Source organism: Condylostylus longicornis, unplaced genomic scaffold (assembly GCF_029603195.1).
Source record: "Condylostylus longicornis isolate FDR11 unplaced genomic scaffold, ASM2960319v2 ptg000114l, whole genome shotgun sequence".
NCBI classification, from domain to species: Eukaryota; Metazoa; Arthropoda; class Insecta; order Diptera; family Dolichopodidae; genus Condylostylus; species Condylostylus longicornis.
This window is the reverse complement of record NW_026578082.1, coordinates 1,091,526-1,114,891: the sequence shown is the minus strand read 5'-3', so window position 1 is coordinate 1,114,891 and position 23,366 is coordinate 1,091,526. Positions and strand designations below refer to the sequence as shown.

The following is a 23,366-nucleotide window of genomic DNA, read 5'->3' as shown; positions in this document are numbered from 1 at the left end:
AAAAATTAAAATGCTATTGAGCTTTAATATTGAGAATAAATTTTAAATATTCAAATCTAAATTTATAAATAGGATGTTTTTCAACACAAAAAAAAAATGAACTTTTAGTTTATTGTTATACAATATAAAACACACATATAAAGGATCAGAAAAACATATTAATAATTTTATAATAAATTTAATATTCATTTTTAATAACCTAACTTGGTCAGACCTTTAATGACCTTTAACAATTTTTTTTTTATTTTTTGATATTATACCATTTTACAAACCTTAAACATTAAACTATAAACCAAAAAAATAAAATATGTTTGTATAACAAATCCCAAATCAATTTTAACTCTTTGTTACAGTAAATTGTCGAAAATTTAAAAATTTTATTCATGATAATATAACAGATTAAAAAATTGTTAATGTTAACGTAATACTGTAATGTAATATAAATAACAGTATCATTTTTCTGTCATGTCACAAATTAATAAAATAATATTCAGTTAAAATTCTTACCGTAGTATCTTGGACACAAACCATATTAATTTAATAAATTTATTCGATTACTATTGTTAATTCTTACGTTAACTTGTAGAAGATTCAAATTAAATTAGAAGAGTAGTTATTTGGTTATAGAAGTAGTTCGTTGATATGTAAGTTTAAGGTTGCCCATCTAAACGAGTTCAAAGAATATTTTCTTATAATATTAATTTTATATATTAATACCCAAGCCCTGCATAGGGCACTGACTAATATGAGAGCATTCTTTATCACATTTCGTATTGTCAATCTATTATTGATCTATGTTGTGAAAAGATATATATTTTCAGGTTCCAAAATTTACTCCTCTTCTCTCTCCTTAAGGCCAATTACGACATGGTAGAATAAGATTCAGAGCTAACAGGCTAATAGGTCATTGTTTCGACCATATTTCGACAATATTTCTTAAAAAATTTTACAAAAACTTTAATGTCATATTTTAGAAAATTTTTAAGTCAAATGAAGAGTTTTGAAGAGAATTGAAAATTTTGCTTTATATAGTTTTTGCATGTGAGAACTTTATTTTTTCATTGCACTGCAACACTCAACTAAGTATGGTAAATGATAAGCCCTTAAAGATAATTTTAACACTGTTTTTTATGTTTGCTGGTTTATTTTTGGATATTTGTTTTTGTTTTTCTCAAATTTTCTTTATTTCTCTATTGGTTTCACGTTTTTTGCCTCCTTCTCCTTCTCACTGTACAATTTTATTTACCATATTTGAATTTTTTGATTAATTTTTCATCATTTTCATATACATACATACAAACTTTAATATTACAATTTTTTTTTTCATCTCTTTCAACCGTACATCATACAAACAACAACAAATAATATGGATATACAAAAGGTCGCCTCCTACGTTCAACTTCTTTGGAAGGATATTATTGATACAAATTCAATAACCAACATTAATAATAATAATGGTCATAATAATAGTTATAATATTGTTGATAACAATAATATAACAATCATTATAAGTCATAATATAAATTCAACATATTCATATAATGGTGCCGTGGAAGCTGTTTTAACATTATTAGGTGCGGTTGGTACATTTATTGCTGGTATTTTTAATAGTGAACATTATCAAAAATGGGATCTATGGTTATTGGCATTATGTTCACTTTTTGAAGGCGGTTTTTTAATATTAGCTGCAAAAACTAACAGTATTTGGGTTGCGTACGTGATGTACGTGCTCTTTGGTGTTGTATACTTTTTTATGATAACAATTGCAAGGTAAGTTTGTGTGTGTTTTTTTTTTGTTTTTTTTGGTTTCCATTATTATACATAAAAGTTAAATATATAATAATGGTTATGCATTATACCTTTTTCATATAAAACTAAATATATAAAAAGGGGGGGGGGAGAGTGTTATTAAGAATAAGAAATATGGGACATAACAGGGAACCGTTTTGTATAGGATCCTTTTAGGAGAATATGCGTTATGAATTACAGTATTCAAATTCAATGTATGAGCATTTATGTAAATGAAATAATTTTTTAAAAATTAGGAAATTAAAATGAGAAGGGAATTTGAAAAAAAAATGAAAAGGATATTTAAACAATTTATGCGAGTTATAAGGTTTATTGGATACTTAAAAGAAATTTTCAATATATAGATTTTGTTTGGGTTGCCCACAATAAAATAAAATAACACTTTATTATAATAAAATTTTATATACCATAAAAATAATGAGCTGTACGAGTATGTACCTCTTAAAAAATGAAAAGGATGCAATGTGTACACATTGCGTATTAAAAATTTTGTAACTATATTAAAAGACAACCTTAAAATAACATAAATTTTTTTTGGTTAAATATTTGTGTATTTCTTATGGTAAATGGAAAATTATCATAAAGGGAACCATTCTTTTTTCAAAAAAAAAATTAAATTATTTAGTTTAAAGGGTGTTCCAGTATTTATAATTAATTTAAAATTTCACGTTATATTTTGAAAATTAATTAAGTATGGCAATAAAATAAAGCTGCCAAACTCAGTCAAATTTTAGAAATTACCATATTTAAATTTCGCAATCCTTTAAAACTATAATGAAATAAAATTTGATTTTATAAGTTAAAAGTGTGAATTAAATCTGGTTTTAAGACTAACTCAAATTTTTCAAGAAAATAATTTTGAAATTATATAAAATTTCCTAAATTAAGACTGCAAATTTTGTTTGAAGCAGTTTTCTAACATATTTATTAAAACACAATTAATGATGAGGGGCCCAGAAGCATAGTGGCCTAATTCTTATTCCCAAAATTTTTGTGTTTTTGTTGGAAAAGTATATATATAAAATTGGGTCCCAAATTTTGTTTTTAAATGTGTTATTTGAGGGACCCAAAATTTTATCCTAATTTCCAGAGCAGAAGTAGCCTATACTACATATTATCGCAAAAATTTATGAGGTCATGGTTTGACCATTTCGCTTCTGAGCCCCTCAAATAACATATTGTTTCTTTTAATTTAAAAAATTCTTGCTAGAAAATCTTGTCTGACAAAAAACCTAAGTTTTCGTCTTAACAAAATTTACGTTAGTATTTAGAGATTAAAATTTCCTTGTTAACATTCCCTAAAAGAGATTTCCCTGTTAGCATTCTCAGGAAAAGATTTCCCTATTAACATTATCACAAACTACTTTATAGTGCCATGTTTTTCTTTTCTATTTTCAATTTAAACAATTTATAGAATATTAAAATTGAAAATAATTTTAAATAAATTTTATTTATTCAGTTTATATGCAACAAACATATATAAAATTATATATTTAATACATGTAATGTCTCCTATTTAAAATAAAATTTTTTTGAAATTGGAAAAACCTAGTCAACTAAGAATAATAGGTCAATTGACAGAAAGAAGAAGATGAAAACGATGCAATTTCTTGTAATTAATTGGGGAATTAATCGTTTTATACAATTCTTTAAATTAATAAAACGAAACTTTTTAGAGAATTCAGTTAAAAACAAAATAAGTTTTTAAGTTATCCTTCTCTTTTAGAAGTTTTCTAAATTGAAAGTGAAAATTTTGGGACTAAAATTTGCAAGGCCTATTAATTTTAAACAGGAAACCATAAATTTATAATTTAAGTATCTGTCATGTTTATTTTAATTAAATATTTTATTCATAATTATTTTGTCATACTCAAATTACTCACATTACTCACATTACCCACATATTGCCATATTCGAATACAATTTATTCTGCTCTTGATACATATTACGAGTTCTACCACAAATTGAAATTTAATTAAAATCTATATCAAAATTATCAAATTGAAATAATTCAAAAATTATGACAATTTCGAATCATTTTTATCCCACAATTCATTTAAAAAATTATTATTTAAATAATTAATTAACAAAAAACCTATAATTAAATTTCAAAACTCATATTTTTAATTACATAGACAAAAAATCATGGCATTTCCTTAAATAATTAATAATGATTTTGTAAATGAATAGAACAATATAACAGAAAATACATAAAATATAATAGTCAAATTATCTAACAACAAAAATACACAATGAAATGAAAAAAAAATTTTTGATTTTTTGATTTTTTGATTTTATATCCTAAAATGGCATACAATTTTCTATAACTACCTACTTCACATATCATTATTGTTGATATCTTAACCAAAAAAATTCAATAATATCAAAAAAAAAATAAACAAAATGAACAACAAAAGCTAAAATGCTTTCTATAAACAAGACAAAATATTTAAAATTCCATTTCAATTAATATTGAATACCAAAAATACATTATAAAATTTAATCAATCCTGTCAACTTCAATCAATTGTAATATGAGTACTTTTAGAGAACAATGTATTTGGTATGTATACCAGATACGTATACCAGATACGTAGTAAACACTTTTTATTTAATACTACATGTATAACATATAAATTGACAGTATTAAGCAGTGCCGGATTTACTTATAGATTGAATAGGCCCAGGCAAATAGAATGCTTGTAAAAAGAAGACTGAAGAGATTCAAAATATATAAAATTTTAGTAAAAAGATCAAAGGTTAGTAAAGAATATCAAATTGATGTGCTTAATATAAATGAAAACCAAGCCCATATCTTATCCAAAGTATAATATTATGTGCCTCTTAATTCGGGGCAATGAAAATGTTAATTCTTCACAAACAGGTCGAAGTAAAACAATTCCAACTTACCATTGATCATTTCATATAGTTTACAATTACAAGCATAAAATTGAAGTTAGACTTCAGAAATTCGATTAAAACTTCTGGCAGTTTGTACAAAATATTTATGAATACAGGCTGTGAAGCTATTTTAGTTATACCTGCATAACTCTTCGAAATACCAATGATAAATTAGTTGAAAATCCATTTGGATGAATATTTAGTGTTCTACACAATTACTTTTATCCCGAAAATTCCACTAAACTATATGGGTCCTGAAATATCAATTATGCCCCTGGTTATTTCTGTAGGTTATTAAAAGAAGTGCCAACATCCAACATGTCAGATCCAATCCAAAAAGAAAAAATTTCCAATAAAACAAAAACTAATTATTTTTCAATGGAAAATATAATAATTATACAGTGAAATATAAAATTTAATTCATTCGGATTCATTTGAATGGAAAACCGATCAAAAATTATTCTCATATCCTTTTTGAATTTGTACAATACACCAGCATATATACATGCAAATATACAAAAATCTATACGATATTTACAGAATACATTTAGGCGCTTTAAGTAAAAATGAAAAATTTAAATAATTTTTATGTATACACATGTAAACAAATGTATGGCAAATATTAGAATCTTGCGTGAAATCAAATTAACTTTAATATGGAATACAATTTTAATTGAAATTTTTGAAATGGCGAGAAAAAAAGTGCGCCTAAAATTTTATTATTTTTGCCTTCTTCAAATTTACTTTAAGACTGTAAATATACAGGTTTCCAAAAAAAATGTTTATGAGAAATGCTTAAGTCTTCAATTTGCAAAATTTAAATTAAGGTTAAAAAATATTGTTAAATGCTAAATTTTGAATTGTTCTCTTGATCCTCATTTGGAATAATTGAGACACTTTCTATGAAAACAAAAAAAATTTTAACATTTACAAATGGAACGGATTTTTAATAATCAAGTATTGAGGTACTTAATTTGATCTATTCCCATTACATTAATAAACTTATACAAGACCACCAAATGTGTAACCATACAACATATAAGAATTACTTTTAAACTTATACTTTGTATTTTGATTAAAATCAAATTAATTCCAAAATACTAGGGTAGGCTCGTTTGCTACCTAATAAAACTCAATGATGGGAGAATTTGGTTCATGGTTATCTAACGATACCATGCACCAGCCCTAAGTTCCTTCCAGAAACGAAGTAGAATAAAACAAAAAACAATCGAAAATACGCGCAGAATTAAGAACCACTGACAACTGTTATTTTACGAACACAGAAAAAAAAAATTATTCTCTAATTCTATTTGAAAAACAAATTTCATTTCACGCTTCTTCAAACTTTGAAAAACCTTCATTTATAATAAAATTCATTCAAAAATTAAAAATAAACCGAAAACATCGTATTTTTGCTTAGAGGCAAACTAAAAGGATTATTTACACATGGCAACATCCCTTAAAAACTACCCTCAAAAATAATATTGGTGAAATTATTTTTTCGATTCAACAATTTTTAAAAAGTTCTTTTTTTATTTTTAATAAATTTTTTTTTTTGTTTTTTTTTTTATTTACAGTGCAACAGTTGCTAAAAATTTGGCTGAAGATAGTTTTGGATTAATTTTCGGTATCAACACATTATTGGCACTTGCAATACAATCAATTTTTACACTCATTGTTATATCTGATAAAGGTTTTAGTTTAGATTGCCGAGGACAATTTATGTCTTTTGGTATATATTTTATTATTTTAACTATTTTATATATTATTATTGGAGGATTTGATGAAATAAGATTAAGAAGAGAAAAAAAAACATCATACCAAACGAATAATTTATGAATGTTAATTTGAAAAATTCATTCTTAATTTTTAATATTTAAGACAATATTCTAGAATTTATATTAATTAATAATATTATTAGTTTTCTATAGAAAATAAATAAGTAAAATAATTGATATTAATTGTAAAAAGAAAACAAATATTGTACAAAAAATTAGTATGAATCTTGTTGTAATATATAGAGAATGAATTGTAAATTATTAGAAATTTAGAATATAGAAATAGAAACCATAGGATTGGTAAGAATAATTCAAAAAATTTTCTTTCTTTTATAGGATTTAGAACAATAAGAATTTGATCAATTAAAAAAATTAAATATTTATTTTCACAATATTATTAAATTTTGTTTTTTATTTTAAATTGCAAAACTTGTGATTAGAGACACCATGCCGCAAACAAATATGAAGTAGCAATATTTTTAATGATTCTACCCTATCTTGAAGTAGCATACATAAATTTAAATGAGACAAAATGCCGGTTGAAATTAACTGTTATTAGCCGTTATCTATAAGAAATTGTTTTTGTTTCAATTATAAATTGTTGGGCTTTGAGATTTGCAAAAAATAACGGTAAATGTATTCTTATCAATCATACAGTGGTTTATCTTTAACTCTGTGCTTCATCTTCTGTGGTTGTGCCCTACTTTAGCATGGGGGAAACAGAATTTTCTTGGTTTATATTTCTTTATGCGAATTACAAACCTGATGAATATACATCTGAAGGATTTTAAACTGGTTTGTAAAGGACTCGGGATGATTCAAGTGAGGTTTAAGATATGAAAATTCGACGTTATCACAACGGGCCTATACCTCACCTAAGTGTATCTTCCGATATGTGACATCAAAATAATCTAACTTTGATATCTTAAATTGATCTTACTATAGCTATCGAATTTAACCATAGATTTAATGCTTATTTTGATATTGCTTAAAGGAATGTATGCTTTGATTCGAGCTCAAGTATTCTTATTTTACCCTATAAGTTAATTTATTTTTTTAAAAATTTCAAGTTCATTTGAATTATTAGAAATTAATTACCATAATTTCTTTTATTTCATATTCAAGAAGAATTTATTACCATTTCAATTACCAACCATGCAACGTGGTTAATTTTAGATTATTTTACTTATAAAATTTGAAATCAACTATATAAAATTCTTAAATAAATTAAAATTTTTTATCACATATTAAAATTTTATTTTAAATTTTAAAGTTCACCAATTTCACCAATATCAAATTCAACTGAGTTGAAATTATTAGGAAATTTTTTAAGCAATAGTATGGATTAAGTTCTTGGAATTCGACATAATTTAATATATGAGTATATATATATATATATATATATATATGTATATAATTAACAAAATAAAATATAAAAATAAATTAATCCTGGTTTTCTTAAAAAAAAAAGAATAAATATGATTATTTTCCATAGAATTTGAAAACTTAATATGTAATTGGATTAAATGGATATTTTCGTTTGTATATACACATATACATATATACAATAATTATATAATATAATATTCTTTTAAAAACAAATATAAACAATGAAATTAAATAATCTTATACCTTATATTTCATTCATTGTTCTTTTATATTATATTAAATTACAATTGAGAGAATTTTGATCATCATCACATGTTGATGGGTGGTATACATCATCATCAACAGCGTATACATATAAATTCATCATTCATCTGTAATGAAGTAGGCATACATAAATAATATTTGAATATGTAAAGAATACGAATTTTTATATATGGACCTACTTATATATGTGTGTGTATATTGAACCATATAATTAATTTTATGGTTTAATATGAAACCGAAAATAACATTCATTAAAAGAAAAAATATATAAATTTTTGTTTTTGGTATATATAATATGTTTGTATGTGTTTACTTCATTTATTATTATATAATATCCTTAAAAAACATACGATAATAATGAAAAATCTCAAAGGATTTTATTTTTGTATACTCAATTAAAGAATAATGATGAGTCAAATTTAATATGTGTATATAACTGAAGAGTAAAAAGCAAATTTTGTTTAATATTAAATAAATTATAATACAAATAAAACGGTAAAATTTTTCGGAAATTAATTTTAAAACAGAGAGCAATATTTTATTTATTTGTTAAATTTTCAAAATTAACTCTCAAACTCTATTCTTAACTCAAGTACTTAAATTTATCTCCCTATTTTTAATGGTAAAAGTTTTATTTTTTTCGGAAATTAATTATACTACTATAAACTATTTTATTAGAAGTATTTAAAAATTAAGAAAAAAAAATGTAGAACACTCCCATAAATATGCAATTTTTATAAATTTTAATCCCGTAATAAGAATAAAAAATTTACAAATTTCACTCGCTGTAAACATTATTTTAATCAGAAAATTCTATTTTTAATAATAGTATTAAATAATAGTATTTAAAAAGCTAACATATTTGTATTTAAACACACAATTATAAAAATAATTCAACAAAATATCACACACTCAAAAAAATATTTGATATAAAATTATTAGTCATTAATTGTAAATGTTACGCGATAGTAAAATGTTGCGCGACAATCTCATAAGAATTCGAAAGAATTTCACTAGAAGATATTGAAATAATTCTATTATTATATTCGCATAAGCAAAATTCCTGTACTGTAATAATAATCTCAAAATTTTATAAAATTTACAATTTACTTTTAAAATTGTAAATGATAATTAAAACAGCCAAGCGATATGAACTGCTCAATTCAAATCACACATGAATCACATATGAACTGCTCAATTCCATTCTTGAATTATCACTTGTTTGAATGGATTGAATGACGAGCTGATATAAAGCTATTGTACGATTATACATTTATCCATTTCTCAAACTGTTTTTTTTTGCAGTGCAATGGGTATAATAAAATTTTTTCTATCATTTAATATTACATTAAGTACACTACTATGTCATAGTATAACATCACACCTCTAGAATTAAATATAGAACTTCAAACTCTTTACAAAAATAATTTAAGGTTTGAGAAAATTTTTTTTCTAGACTTCAATAATAAAAAGTGAGATTAATATCAAAACCTCATGTACTGCCACACTAAATCCAAATTGTATATTTTTTTTTATTATAAAATACTTAATATTCAAAAAAAAAAATATTTTAATTATTTATAAACGTCTCTCTTACCTGACGTTATTGACCGTATGGTACAATGTTCAGAATTCAAATTTCTCATTCAAGCACATTATTGAATTTATTTAAACAATAACTTGAATATTACGTAACACACACTAACTTCAGGTGACTATGAAATTTTGAACAACTATAAAAATAGCATATGTGCCACAAAATTTTATTAAACAATATTAAATTTCAAATCAAGTAAAACAAACTTTTTTTTTGCTCATGAATAATAATAAACTTATAAATTTTGTAATAAAAAGTTGACGTAAATTCGGCGAAAATAAAAAATTCCTTTCATTAAAATAAATAATTAGAAATAACTATCGGATTAGTACAGTAAGCACAATAATAATCATTTCTTATTGTTTTCAAAATTTAATTTGACGCTCCCTTATATAAAATAGCGAAAAAAAAACAAAAACAACAAAAAAATAAAATTTCGTAATGATAAAAAGTGGTGCTTTAATTTCAATTCTCTGTTTTTTTTTTTTTTGCACATTTCTATATTTTTCACGAACGGAACATGCAAATTTTCTTAAAATTTAAAGCTTTAATAAATTTTTAATAATATTTATATATAACAAGTCCCAACCCAAATTAATTGGTATATGAACTGTGAGTCGTCGTTTTATTTAGTTTTCAATCGAATTTTGCAAAAAATATCGAAATTTCTAATAAAAAATTTTAATTTCGAAATTATAATTTCGAATATATGAGAAAATATACAAAATTTCTTTCTATATGGGATATATGTACCTATATAGGGTATATGTAAGCCTATATGGGGTATATGTACAATAAGTATCCAAAATAAGTATCCAAGCTTGACTGCTGTTTTAAAAAATATTTAAAACCCAAAATAGCAAGCTAAAAGCTTCAAGTTAAATATACTTGAGCGATAGCTATAAAAACTTTAAAATGTATAGGAAATCGCAGTTTGTAAAATCTTAAGTTAGAATTAAAAAAATAAATCCTCTCACCCTGAGTTTCCTTTTGATTTCCTCTAAAATATCAAAATTTATTAAAATAAAAAATTTTAAAAATTTTCATAACTAAATCAACATACAGAAATGTTATTTCAATGGTTCCATAATCCATAATCTTGGGAGAATTATGAAATGGCTCATTTACTCAAATTTCATATTCATTGCCTGCTAAAGTATTTTGGTAAAATACAAAAACTAACGAGCATATACCATGTTCTAGTAAAAAAAAAACCAATAAAATTGTGACGTCTATTATGGTTCATGCTGAGTCATACCATAAATATATGCAAAACATGCAAATAATAAGTGAAAGACCAAACACTTCAAAACTTTTTCTCTGAATCTGTAAGACAGAGACTTTAGGGATCATAGTCTTTTTCACATTCGCAAAATAAAATATTTAATTTCAGTTCTTGACTTGACCCAATAATTTTAGAGCGGACCGATATGTAGGACATAAAATAGCCAAACAAAGTATGATTTTCAAACCGTCATTTACTGTACTATTTGGATTCTCGTTTGAGAATGTTAGCCAGCTAACTGATCTTATATGTTCATATTTTTTAAGTTATATATTATATATTCCATTTATTAATATTCCTTTTGAAATCAAGTAACTTATTAAACCTTATACGATTAATTAAAAAAAAATTATAGATAGCTCTGCTCTAAAATTGAGCTGAGCTGTTTTCATATACACAGACGCATTTATTAGTCAAATCTTATAGTCTTTATCTTATGACTCGTTCACCGAAATACCAACTCTTATATAATAGGATAGTTAAACTCAATGTATGTATACGTACATATTTCTTTTTATAGTTGTATGACAAACGTACGTGCTTACATTTATTTCTGTATTTATTTTTGTTAAACCTGATTCGTTTCGATAAATTAAAAATAAATTGGAAAAAATACTACTTACTATATTTATATACATATGTATATTTACAAACACACAATATTAAACCGCAAATAAATAAATATTAAATAGTTCAGTGATTTTTTTTTTTGTATTTACTTGAAAATAATTTCGTTTCTGTCACCTTAAAAATCAAATGAATATGAAAAAGACGAGAAGGCAGCAAAAAAAAAATCTTGATAACAGAAAATAAATCAACGCTAGATGGCAGAATAAAATTCAAAAACATTTTTATTTTATTTTTTTTATGAATCTCTTATCAATTGAAATTTACTTTAATGAAATTTCACTCTCCCCAGATCTTTATTTTTTTTGAAACAGCTTTGCAAAGTATCGGGAACTGTGATATTCCGTCCGAAACATATACGAAAAAGAGTAATTCAAATTGAGCTTTGAATTAGAAAATAAATTCAGTTGTCTCTATGAAGTATGCTCTTATTAATAATTTTATTATGTTAAACCAATTTTTACCTATATTAAGTAACAGTCAAGTATCAGTCAATTTTAATTTTAAAATTATTGTAAACAAGAGTGTTACACTTCTTAAACTAGCGGTCAGCCATAAACATTTTCAGGCCGGAATACGTTTTTATTCTCACAAATACAGTGAAAACGATTGTAAGTATATAGTGAAAACAAATATGCTGGTCTTTGGAGGACTGTGAGGCTAGACTAAGATTGCCATTCAATACGAAATGTCTCTGTTGCCGCGAAATAGACAAGAAGCAGACTATTCTTCACTATGTCTGTGAGAGTCTGGCTAAGGGTGGTGCTAAACTGGTCAATTAACGGGGCTTGACGATATATCAAATATTAACATCGGGGATTTACATAGTTTCCTCAATTGGATCTGTACAGTCAATAACAGCCTGGTGATATCGGGGTAGTTATAGCAAAACGGCACATTTGTGCTCATTGGGATGTGGTAAACCTGCTATATTGGTCATCACAACCGACCAATCAACTTACCAAATATTAATTAGTCTCAATGTTAAACAATAATTTATTAAAATACTTGGTTATCATAAAATATAAATATTCCATTGGTCAGTACCATATACAATTCATAAGAGATGAAAAAATAATTAAAATAATTCCGATTTACTATTCAAGCGATTTCTACAAGGTAAAAATACATAAAATTAAAATACCCCTTAACTGATTATTTCAATCTCATAATTATAAAAGTATTGCAGCCCCCGTAGAAAAAAAAAACAACTAATTACAATATTTTCAATATTTTTTAATGGACGATTTATTTAACATATTATCAGATTGTATAACAGAAAAGAGAGGTCTGACTGATATTTTTAATTGTATTTCCCATTTAAATTAATTATTCATGTACTCGGATTCCAATTAATGAAGACAATATAGTGCATAATAGAATATTGTAATTGATTCGTTTATATTTTGGCAGAAAGTTGTAATATTTAATTTAAACATGATTAATGGGAATCTAGTTTTCTATTAGAATCTTCTGATATGGTGCATATAATATTATCATCAATTTAGAATACAATAACTATCTTAATACACACACTGCATAGCACAAGCAATTTAAAACTTTAAAATTTACTATGCAATAATAAAAATTAATTTTATTCAAAAAAAAGTAATTTTCTAACTTGCATACTAATTCATTAATGATGAATTAGTATGCACATGCATGGCGTGTGTAATGATGTGCAGTCTCAAATTAAATAAAAACAATTTAAAACTGTTTTAAAATGAAATTTATTACTCGTTATTAGATTTGGAATAAAAGTAACCCATTACTTAATTAGAGCTCTCAATTTTACATACGACAATATCATTATTTAAAAGTAAATGGCGACGAATAGAACTACAATCACGATATTATTTCATGAACAAAAAAATTAATGTAAAATTCAAAGACTCACATAGAATAACACCGAGAAATTAAAAATTGACACATACGAATATTACATTATCCACAAAATTTAGTTGAGCCACAAAATACATCTCAATGGGGTGTCTATAAACTTCAAGTGCTGGCATATATGCACTTTGAGCATAAAAACGAATATTAATTTCCTTAATTAAAAAAATTTTTTTCTAAAATTTATTTTAACATTAAATACCTCAAACCATCATAACAGATGAAACCATAAATTCTAACAAAATATGAGTGTTCCTGTTAAATTTTAAACTTCTAACATTACATACATATACACAAATACAAGAATATTAGTTTGATTCTGAAATAAAGAAGGAAAAATAAATCGAAATTAAAAAAACAATAATTTTTGACAAATTTTAATTTTATGAGCACTGTGTGAGCTCAAAAAATAGTGTGTGATAATGATTGATTCTAGATTATTATATTGTATCCCTTATTTCTCCATCTGGTAAAATAGTAAAGTTAATTGAATTTCATGATTATTTTTTTTTTAATATTTCAAATATTAGTTATAGTATCTGGGTACTTATTTAAGTTTCAGGGACATTTTTTATATGTCATTAATCATTATTTGGTAAAATAAATTTATTGATGGTTTTACAAAATTGATTTTTCAAAATTTTGTTGCTTAAGGGTAGTTATTTGAGTTTAAAAATTTATTCTACAAATTCTTTAATGTAGATTTAAATGTGTACTTGTTCAAAATTTTTTGCATTCGTGTATGTATACGTATAGATATAATTTGTATTTGAACTATACTTTAATTACTTAAAGTATACTTAGAGATATACAATGTACATATATCAGTATATATGTATATTAAGTTCGTATTTTCAATACTGATAGATTTTCAGAATGAAAACTAATTACTTGGAATAATATTGAAGATATTAAATTGAAGACAAACCAATTTTTACTTGATATTTTCTATAATAATTTTAAAAACTTTGGAAAAATGAACTGCAAAATGCCAATTTCTTAAAAACAATCATAAAGTTTTGTATCTTTATTATTATGATTACAAAATAATTTAACTGAAACTATGCTTTTGCTCATTCGAGTTGCCGTGTAGTAAGAAATTCAAAAATTCGGGAAAAAATTTGTTTTGAATAAACGCTCAGTTTAACCACATGATATTTTATAGTTTTGTATGAAAGAAAAAGTATACTTCTTCCATTTCTAGAAAATATTCATTTTCTAAGCAAAAAAATATTTTTGCTAATTATACCCGTACGAACGTATGTTCGAAGGGTATACTAAATTTGCCTAATATAATGCCTTATGTTACTATACTAAATTTGCCTTACCATTTGAAACGCTAAGAAATGATGCTCTGAGATATAGATTCAAGTGTATGTTTTTCATCAGCGTCGAATTTTGAATTGAATTAGTTTTGTCTGCCCGTCCGTCCTTCCCATCGATAACTCAAAAACTAATTGAGCTATGTTTATTAACTTCTCACAAATGATTTATTGTAGTAAGTGCCAGAACCCTATTTAAATTTGACATGATCGGGGTACTGGTTCGGGTAGCTGCCATACAACTTCAAAATTTATTTGGCTATATCTCAGAAATTATAAAAGCTGTGGTATTGAAATTTCACAAAAGCAAATATATTAGTAAGGCCAATGTGTCTGATAAAAGTCGTTGAAATTACTTGGTTCCTTCTGGTAGCTGCCATACAACTTCAATAGTAGTTTGGCCATATCTTAGAAAATATTGAAAACACAGTACTGAAATTTTGCACAAATTTATATGGCAATACTACAACTTAAAGTCATAGTCTGTCCAATAGTCAGCTATGGCATATTTATTCGCACTTAAGATAAAAAAATTCGTACGTGTATCACAAAGTTGACACGGTCAACTCTATTTTTTCTCGTTTTAATTTGGATATGAAATTTCATATTTCTATCTTGAATGGTGTTAAACTTTTGTAAGAAGATGTACAGAGGGACAAACAAAATGAAAATTATACGCACTTTTTTTTAAATTTACTAAAAAAAACAGAAGTAATTCTTGTATTTTCAATTATTTCAAACTAAAATTTTTCATCACTTTCAATAAGGTCATGTCTGCAAAAACTATGGCCATACACATTTTGTAAGTACATAATTGTTTTAAGTTTATAATCTAACATATTTCTTAAAAATATATTCAATATATATCACAACATAATTTCGTATGTTATACAGATCATAGAACACGTGATATACAAATTATTATTTTACATTATAATTTCAAAAATTTACAAATTATGCTAATTGTAATACAACCTTGCTAATTTGCAAAAAAAATATCATATTTCTTATAAAAAAATATTATGCATTTTGAATTAAAAATTTTTTAAAAATTTTTTGTTATTACAATATTCATCATATTTTTTTGCAATACGTACACATGTATACATATATATTTACTTACAAAATTCAAATATAAAAAAATAAAACGCGCTTCAATATATTCATAAATTTTGATTTAAATTAAATTTTTAAAATTATTTGCTATATAAAATTGACAGTTCAAGTAATTCAAATCATGCAAATTAAAAAAATATATTTAATATGTGCTTGCATTTTAAGAGAGTATAATTTTTTTCATTGCTAATTTATTTCATTGAATAATTTATTTTATACTAATTGTCATTTATAAAATTCTCAAAAATATTAAATGAACTTGACATTATTGATAGTTCAGTTCATGAGAGTTTTCTAATTATACGCTCTATTTGCTCACAGTTTTTAACAAAAACATTGCAATAATGCATAATATTCATCTATACTCTGGATGATTACCTGTAGATAATTACATGTGTTTGATTTTTATTAAAAGTGAATGATATAATTTGTTTTTTTTTTTTTTAAGTAAATAGCCTATTAATAACGATAATAATGTGAAGTAGCACTTTTCCCTTCAACAATTGAAAATATTGCTCTTAAAAGCAATCTTGTATTACATTTAATAGTACTTTCATTCAAATATCAACATATTTCAAAGATTGCATACATTTAGGATGAGAAGAAAAAATAGAATTCTAAGAGGCGTTAACATAATGCTAGAATTGAAGGGTTAATTGCGTCAGTTATAACAAATAATTATATTTTTTGATGTTATGGCATTTACTCTGTTAAATTTCTGAATTTATAGAAACCTAACAAAGCTTAGAGTTTCAGAAATATAAGACAATGAAAATTCAAATTATACGAATTTCAAAAGACAATAAAGAGATGGAAAAAAATTTGTTTTCCAACGCAATAAATAATTCATTAGTGTCTAAAAGTTTAGAAGAAAGAAGATATCAAAAATTTGAAAACGGATTTTAGATTCAATAGCACTTTTATCATTTAAATGTTCAACTATGCCGTGCCATGGTAAAAGAAGTTCTTTTTGCTACGTTCTACAATAAATTGTGGCATTTCTACATAACAATGGTATTTTTAGAACTTTGACGAACTTTAAATTTTAGAAGTGGAAGGGAGACAGGTAAAAATTTTTATCTCAATTGATAAATTCCTAGTAAATGTCTTTGTGTATAAAATACCAGCTTTCTATCTGAAAGAGTGTAGAGTTTTTGCAAAAAAGGCACACAAATGAACGAACGGACGAACAGAGTGAAGCTAAAAGGCATGTTTTTGCCAATTTTTTTAAAATATAATAAATATTAAATATTAAATTTAAAAAAAAATATACAGAATTTAATTAATTAAAATTTACAGCCACATATCGTAAAATTTATTATTATAACATTTAATTATACTTAAAATTTTAATTTAAATTACGCTATGAAAAAATAGTTGAATATTTTTTTTTCTTGTAAATTTTAAATTAAAATTTTCCATTAAACCAAATTTAGTTATTTAAATAACACCAAAGATAAATATTAAAAAAAATATATATACATACATACATATACACACATATTTAAATTTTTTTTTAGCTAACAGTATAACCTCATTCTTTCTTATTTAATGTGATTCACGTCTTATACCATTGGCATACTTGTATGAAACTTCAAAGATTTTATGTAAATATTTTATAAAAAAAAAAAAATATCAAATTTTAAAGAGTATAAGTAAATGCCGTGTAAGTAAAAAATATAATATTTATATACGAAAATGTATATGAGTATAATTACATAAAAATATATGAGCGTGTAGATATATAAAAAATTTAAAGTAAATAAAAAGCATTTTCGCAGAAAAACTTTGCAACAAAAAAAAAAATATATAAATTTTTTTTTTTTATACCTTTAAGAAAATCAATATTTACTTTTTTATCTTATTCTCATTTATTATGATCATTTTTCGTAACACTATGCTTCATACACGGTAACATCAACCAATGTTCTTAAATTATCATATACGCAACATAATATCAGCATAAATAAATTACATAAAAAGTGTTCTACACTCTTTACGATAAAAAAAAAATTATGCTTTTTACTTGTTTTTTTTTTTCTGTGTATCCAAATCTATAAAGTAGAAAATATTTTTTTTTGTTCAATATTTTCCTCCTGATAGCAAAAATATAAGTTCTATGAAATGTAAACAAGCACGTAAACGTGTGTTAATTCGAATACAAACCATACACAACATATATATATATATATATATATATATATATATATATATATATATATATATAGAAATATCATAGGTGAACATTTTAAGCTTATATTACGCTATAGTTAACACGTAATTGTGTAAATGATTTTTTTTTTTCATATATGGTATAACATTTCCCTTCTTTTTTTTTGGCTCTGTGTAATATTTTAAGTCACCTATTTCTTCAATGATAATATTGGTATTTTCTCACACTGTCATTTACGTATGTGAATTATATTATTTTTTGTCACTATTTTTTCGGTTTTTGCTTTTATAAAAATATAGAAAAAAATTCAAGATATTTTTAGTATTCAGGATAATTAATCAGCACAATAATAATAATCAACAAAACGTCGGGAATGATTGCATCATTAAGTGGTCACTATAAATGGTATGTTGGCAATTACTTACACTTTATACAATAAAGTGTAAGCAAGAAAATTGGATATTTTTAACTGCATAAATAAATTCACATTTCAGACATTTGTTAATTCAGCAGTCAAATTCATTAAATTTTATCTATAGTTGCAAAACAACCTCTTCGAACAATAAGTATTTCAATAATATCAGACAAAATTAAATTAGTTGTAGAATTGAGTCCAGCTGCATTGCATAAATAAAATCCATCGGAAGATGCTATCCAACGAAGGCTTACAGGAAAAGAATGAAAATTATCACCTAAAATATTTTAGACACTGAACGGCTATTTCAGTCTGTCAAATGAGTAAACCCCTACCAATCAATACCAAACAATGCAGAATGCAAATATAAATCTTGCAGAATTGTTTTGAGAATTAGTGTCGCTTTAAGCTCAAAAGCGACCTGCCCGAGGAAGGCGCTGCTATTCCATCTGAACCAATTCATATTGTTTAATGGAAAATAATTTTTGAGTTCATTTCATTAATATTAAAGTTAATTATTCCTAATTAGAATATATAAAAATTTCAGAAAAATCGGAGATTAAAATTGAAACGTTGACTTATAACACGAGTTGCAATCAAACATTTTGATAAGGACAGCCAGCCAATATTTCCAAATTAAAAACATTGTAATTTAAGAATAAAAAAATATTTTTAATATGTACATTATATGTAAATGTTTTATTTCATTGTTTACAGATTCTACAAATTTATTTTACAACATTAGAACAAAAGTAATCTTTTATTCCAAATATTTTATTTTGCTTAAGACACTAGTCATTTTATTGTCTAATATTTAATTAAATGTCATTTATATAAGATATAAATTATATTTAAGAAAATTACCTTAAATCGCTTACACAAAAATAAAATATTCGTAAAATTTTCGGAAGAAGCCAAACACAATTTGGGTTGAAGGAAAAAATAAAAAGTCCCTATAGTTGTTATATTCACGCCTTCAAAACAAAAAAAAAAATAAAAAAATATTTTCATACTTTTGTTTCCGATAAATCAAATACAAAACAACAAAAACAACATAACAGAAAAAAAAAATCTCAGTAAAAGCATTTGAAATGAGCTCTCTTGGATGCTTCCTTCCTATAATTTTTCTTTTTTAAGATAAAAGAACAAAAAAGTAAAGTGTTCAACATTTCAAATACATTATACACGTACACATAATATCGTAAAGAGATTTTTAATACATATACATACATACATACATACATGTACATATTTTAATATATTGTATACTTGTGAGTAATTTTGTACATTTAAACAAAAGTTAACATTATTTCCCAGCCGGAAAATATCTTGATTTCAAGTCATTGATTTCTCAATAATAAAATAGAGATAGGTACACATATACATAGATAAAGACATTTCTGAAAATCAGATTGAAATTGAAATATTTTATTATATTGAACTTACATAGAATAGGGTTAAGAAATTTTTGATACCTAAATTAACCTTGAACATCAACGAAAGGAATATGTACATATAATCTTGTTAGAGAGGAAAAAATTTTGAAAAATATTTAAAATTTTAAGAATTTTTAATAATAAATAACAAAAAATCTTATAAATGTTGGTATAGATAGATTTACGATTTTAATTTTAAATTCATCTTCGAAAAAAACCATGAAATATCAAAAAAAAAGGAGTATATGTAAATATTGCTACTTAATTTTCAAGCATTTGTGTTCATATTCAATTAAAAATATTGAATGATTAGATATTTCTGATGTATCATAGTATTTCAACATATAGAAAAGGCATTGAGCCCAATTTCAGCAAATTCGGGCTCAATCAAAAGCTCAATTCTGACTATCATATTTAGAACTAAAATTTAACGCAATAATTATCGAGTTAATAATAATACAATTTAATTTTTATCAATTAAATTAGAAAGTTTTCGATATTGTTAGTGTATTTCAGCATATAGAATAAACATTGAGCCTCAATTTGAACAAATTTGGGGCTCAATCCTAACTATAATATTTAGAATTAAATTTTAACGTAATAATTATCAAATATATACAATTAAATTCATATCAAATAAATTAGAGAAATATTAGAAAATTAGAAAAGTGAATATTAACAGAGTTCGACAGCATATTTAATTCTCCACTGACTGAGATTTAAATCGTGCACCAATTGTCGTTTAATTTACATTCTATATGTACGAAACGCTCTCTATAATTTTTTAAGAATTTTAGATATTAATGCAAAAATGTAATTCATCTTTTTGCAAATTTAATTTAATAAATTTTTGGAAATATTACTCAATTGGAGAGAAATTCTCATGATTTCCTAAAAACAAAAAAAAAACATTTCTTAAAATTTCCGCTTGGGTTACTCTCGCTATGGTACATGTATGTACATCGCATTTGTTTATTTGAATATAGCTATGTGTTTATATTACATCAATATACAGTAATATTATTTTTTTTTTTTGTTGTTGTTTTAACAATTTGGAACAATATTAATACACATAAATATTTGCAATATATTTAAGGCACATGTTTATCATGTAAGAATTGTTTAAACATTTTTCATCATACTACAAAATAGGATTCATTCATATTGATATTATAATATGGTGTTGAAATATATGTTGGATAATAAATAAATAGTTAATAATATTTATCAGTGTATATTGAGGCAATGTTTTGTCAAAAAACATGATTGATAATGAATTTGATTTATATACTTTTCTTTTTATTAAATGTATAGAAATATTGGAAAATTTGTAACCAAATATTTTAACAAAAATATTACTAACACATGTGATTGTAATTTAAAGATCTCTCACGTAAAAAATTTGTACTATAATTTTTTTGAAAATAAAAAATTTTCATAGTAATTTTTAAAAAAAACAAACCATAAAAATAGGAAAATGAGTATGAGGGTAAAATGAAAAATCATCGAAAAATCTTGATTTAATTTAACAATTGAATAGGCACAACAGTCCAATACTACTAATAAATTGATGAGAATCGTGATTCAGTCTTGTTTATAGTGAAGATCCTGAGTTTCTTGTAATTTAAATTATATTTAAAGTATATGGAAGAAATAACTTCTTGTTCTCATAGCATACCAAGATCTGAATAATAAACAATGTGTTTTGTCTTATCCCTATGAGTTCTAATAATCCCAAAATTATTGGCAATTTTCTTACATACGAGATCTAATAAGACCGATTTTCATGCAATTCTAATTTTGAATGGTACTCATCTAAACAAATCTTCTGATACCTTGAACCAAGAATCACTTTTAATTCGAAAAATCCTTAAGACTTTTCATTGCATTTTTTCGAAACTTAAAAATTCCGCCAAATCTCTCAATGCAGAAACAATACAAATATTTTTTAATTGAATTTTACCATTGAATTGAATGTAGTGAATTTTCTTATAATAGAATTTCTATTTAAATTTCAAATCCAGTTTTCGTTTTACAAATTTTGTCCATGAAAAAATAAACTATGGTAATAATAGTGCAAAACCTTTTAATTTCATTCATTTCCAAAATAACAAAAAAAAAAGTTCTGAATCAAAAGGAAAAAACAAGAATTTTGTAAGCACGTGATGTTTTATCCTTGTATCAGGTATTTTTTCCTTCATTCCTTTTTGGTTTTTCAAAATTAGAATAACAGTGATATTGTACCACTTGACTTTTTAGTGATTTTCAGCTTTTTCATAAAAAAATCATTTAAAGGCAAAACATTAAAATGAAAAATAAAATTTTAACATTTTTAGTATTCCAAATTCTAAAATATAAATATAAAAAACAAATGAAAATCATACCATCCATTATGTGAAAAATTTCAAATTCAAATTTATTGTACACATCTGGGAGAAGGTTTCATTACCATATCTATACATAATATTTTATTAAAGACAAGTTGTGTACTCGTACATGTATGCCTTAATGCTTATACTAAAATAATACTTTGTAAATTTAAATTTATTAGGATATAAGAAATGTTTTAAAAAGAATTTTTATTGCTAAAATATTTTTACAAAATAGATTTATGCCATCTTATTCACAAACACATACACATAGTGCTTATTATCGTTGTGAATTATATTAATAGGATGTTTTAAAAGATTCTTATTTCAAGAACTTAGATAAACATTGATTGGAAGAAATAGCATAATAGTTATAGCTGCTCAAATTCCTAAAAAGCTGCATAAAAACCACAAAAATTTTTCCAAATTTTATAAAATTAGAAAAATGGGAATTTGTTTTGTTCTAATGTAAAATACACAGCAGAGTCAAGAATCACTATGACAAAATATTCTTAGACAATAAACATCAAAAATATGAGAATTTTACAGCTCAAATTAGCAAATTTCAATTAGATCTCATATTTTTAAAAAGCAATAAATTAATCATATAGTTTTATTCTGTTAGGGTTTAGGTTACGTTTAGGTATACGCGACTCTTCGAATATACATTTAAGCCAAATAGACCCGTTGTAATACCGCTTGATCTCCATATCCCAACCCTCACGTAAACCAGTCCAAATCCTTTATAAACCGGTTTAGATACCTGAAATTTATATTCGCCACGTCTGTTACTAGCAAAAAGAAGTGCGACCTCTGTCTTGTCCGTACCAAAACTGGTCATGAACACAGAAAATGTGCCACAGCTTCCTCCTCCTCCATCTCATTGTCACAGCAGCTCCTGCTCGTTATCGTTAATACATTCTAATGTTAGCTCGTTTAATTTTCGCTTTCATCCCAAAAATATGCAATAGTAACAAAATTTGATTATAT

At 24.4% G+C, this 23,366-nt stretch overlaps 2 protein-coding genes across 5 annotated transcripts in view; one reads left to right on the top strand and one right to left on the bottom strand.

Annotated features, from left to right (window-relative positions):
- The window catches only part of LOC129614625 (thiamine transporter 1), a 66,696-nt gene extending 60,121 nt beyond the window's left edge, over positions 1-6,575 (top strand). For all 4 annotated transcript variants that reach the window (XM_055529346.1, XM_055529344.1, XM_055529347.1 and 1 more), the window contains 2 exons: positions 1,382-1,770; positions 6,287-6,575. In XM_055529346.1, the coding sequence (XP_055385321.1) occupies positions 1,382-1,770; positions 6,287-6,548 (651 nt within the window). In that variant the 3' untranslated portion in view covers positions 6,549-6,575. The remainder of the gene's footprint in view (positions 1-1,381; positions 1,771-6,286) is intronic.
- LOC129614642 (anaphase-promoting complex subunit cdh1-like) overlaps positions 1-23,366 on the bottom strand; it is a 98,362-nt gene that overhangs the window by 52,753 nt on the left and 22,243 nt on the right. The gene's annotated exons all lie outside the window — the stretch shown is intronic.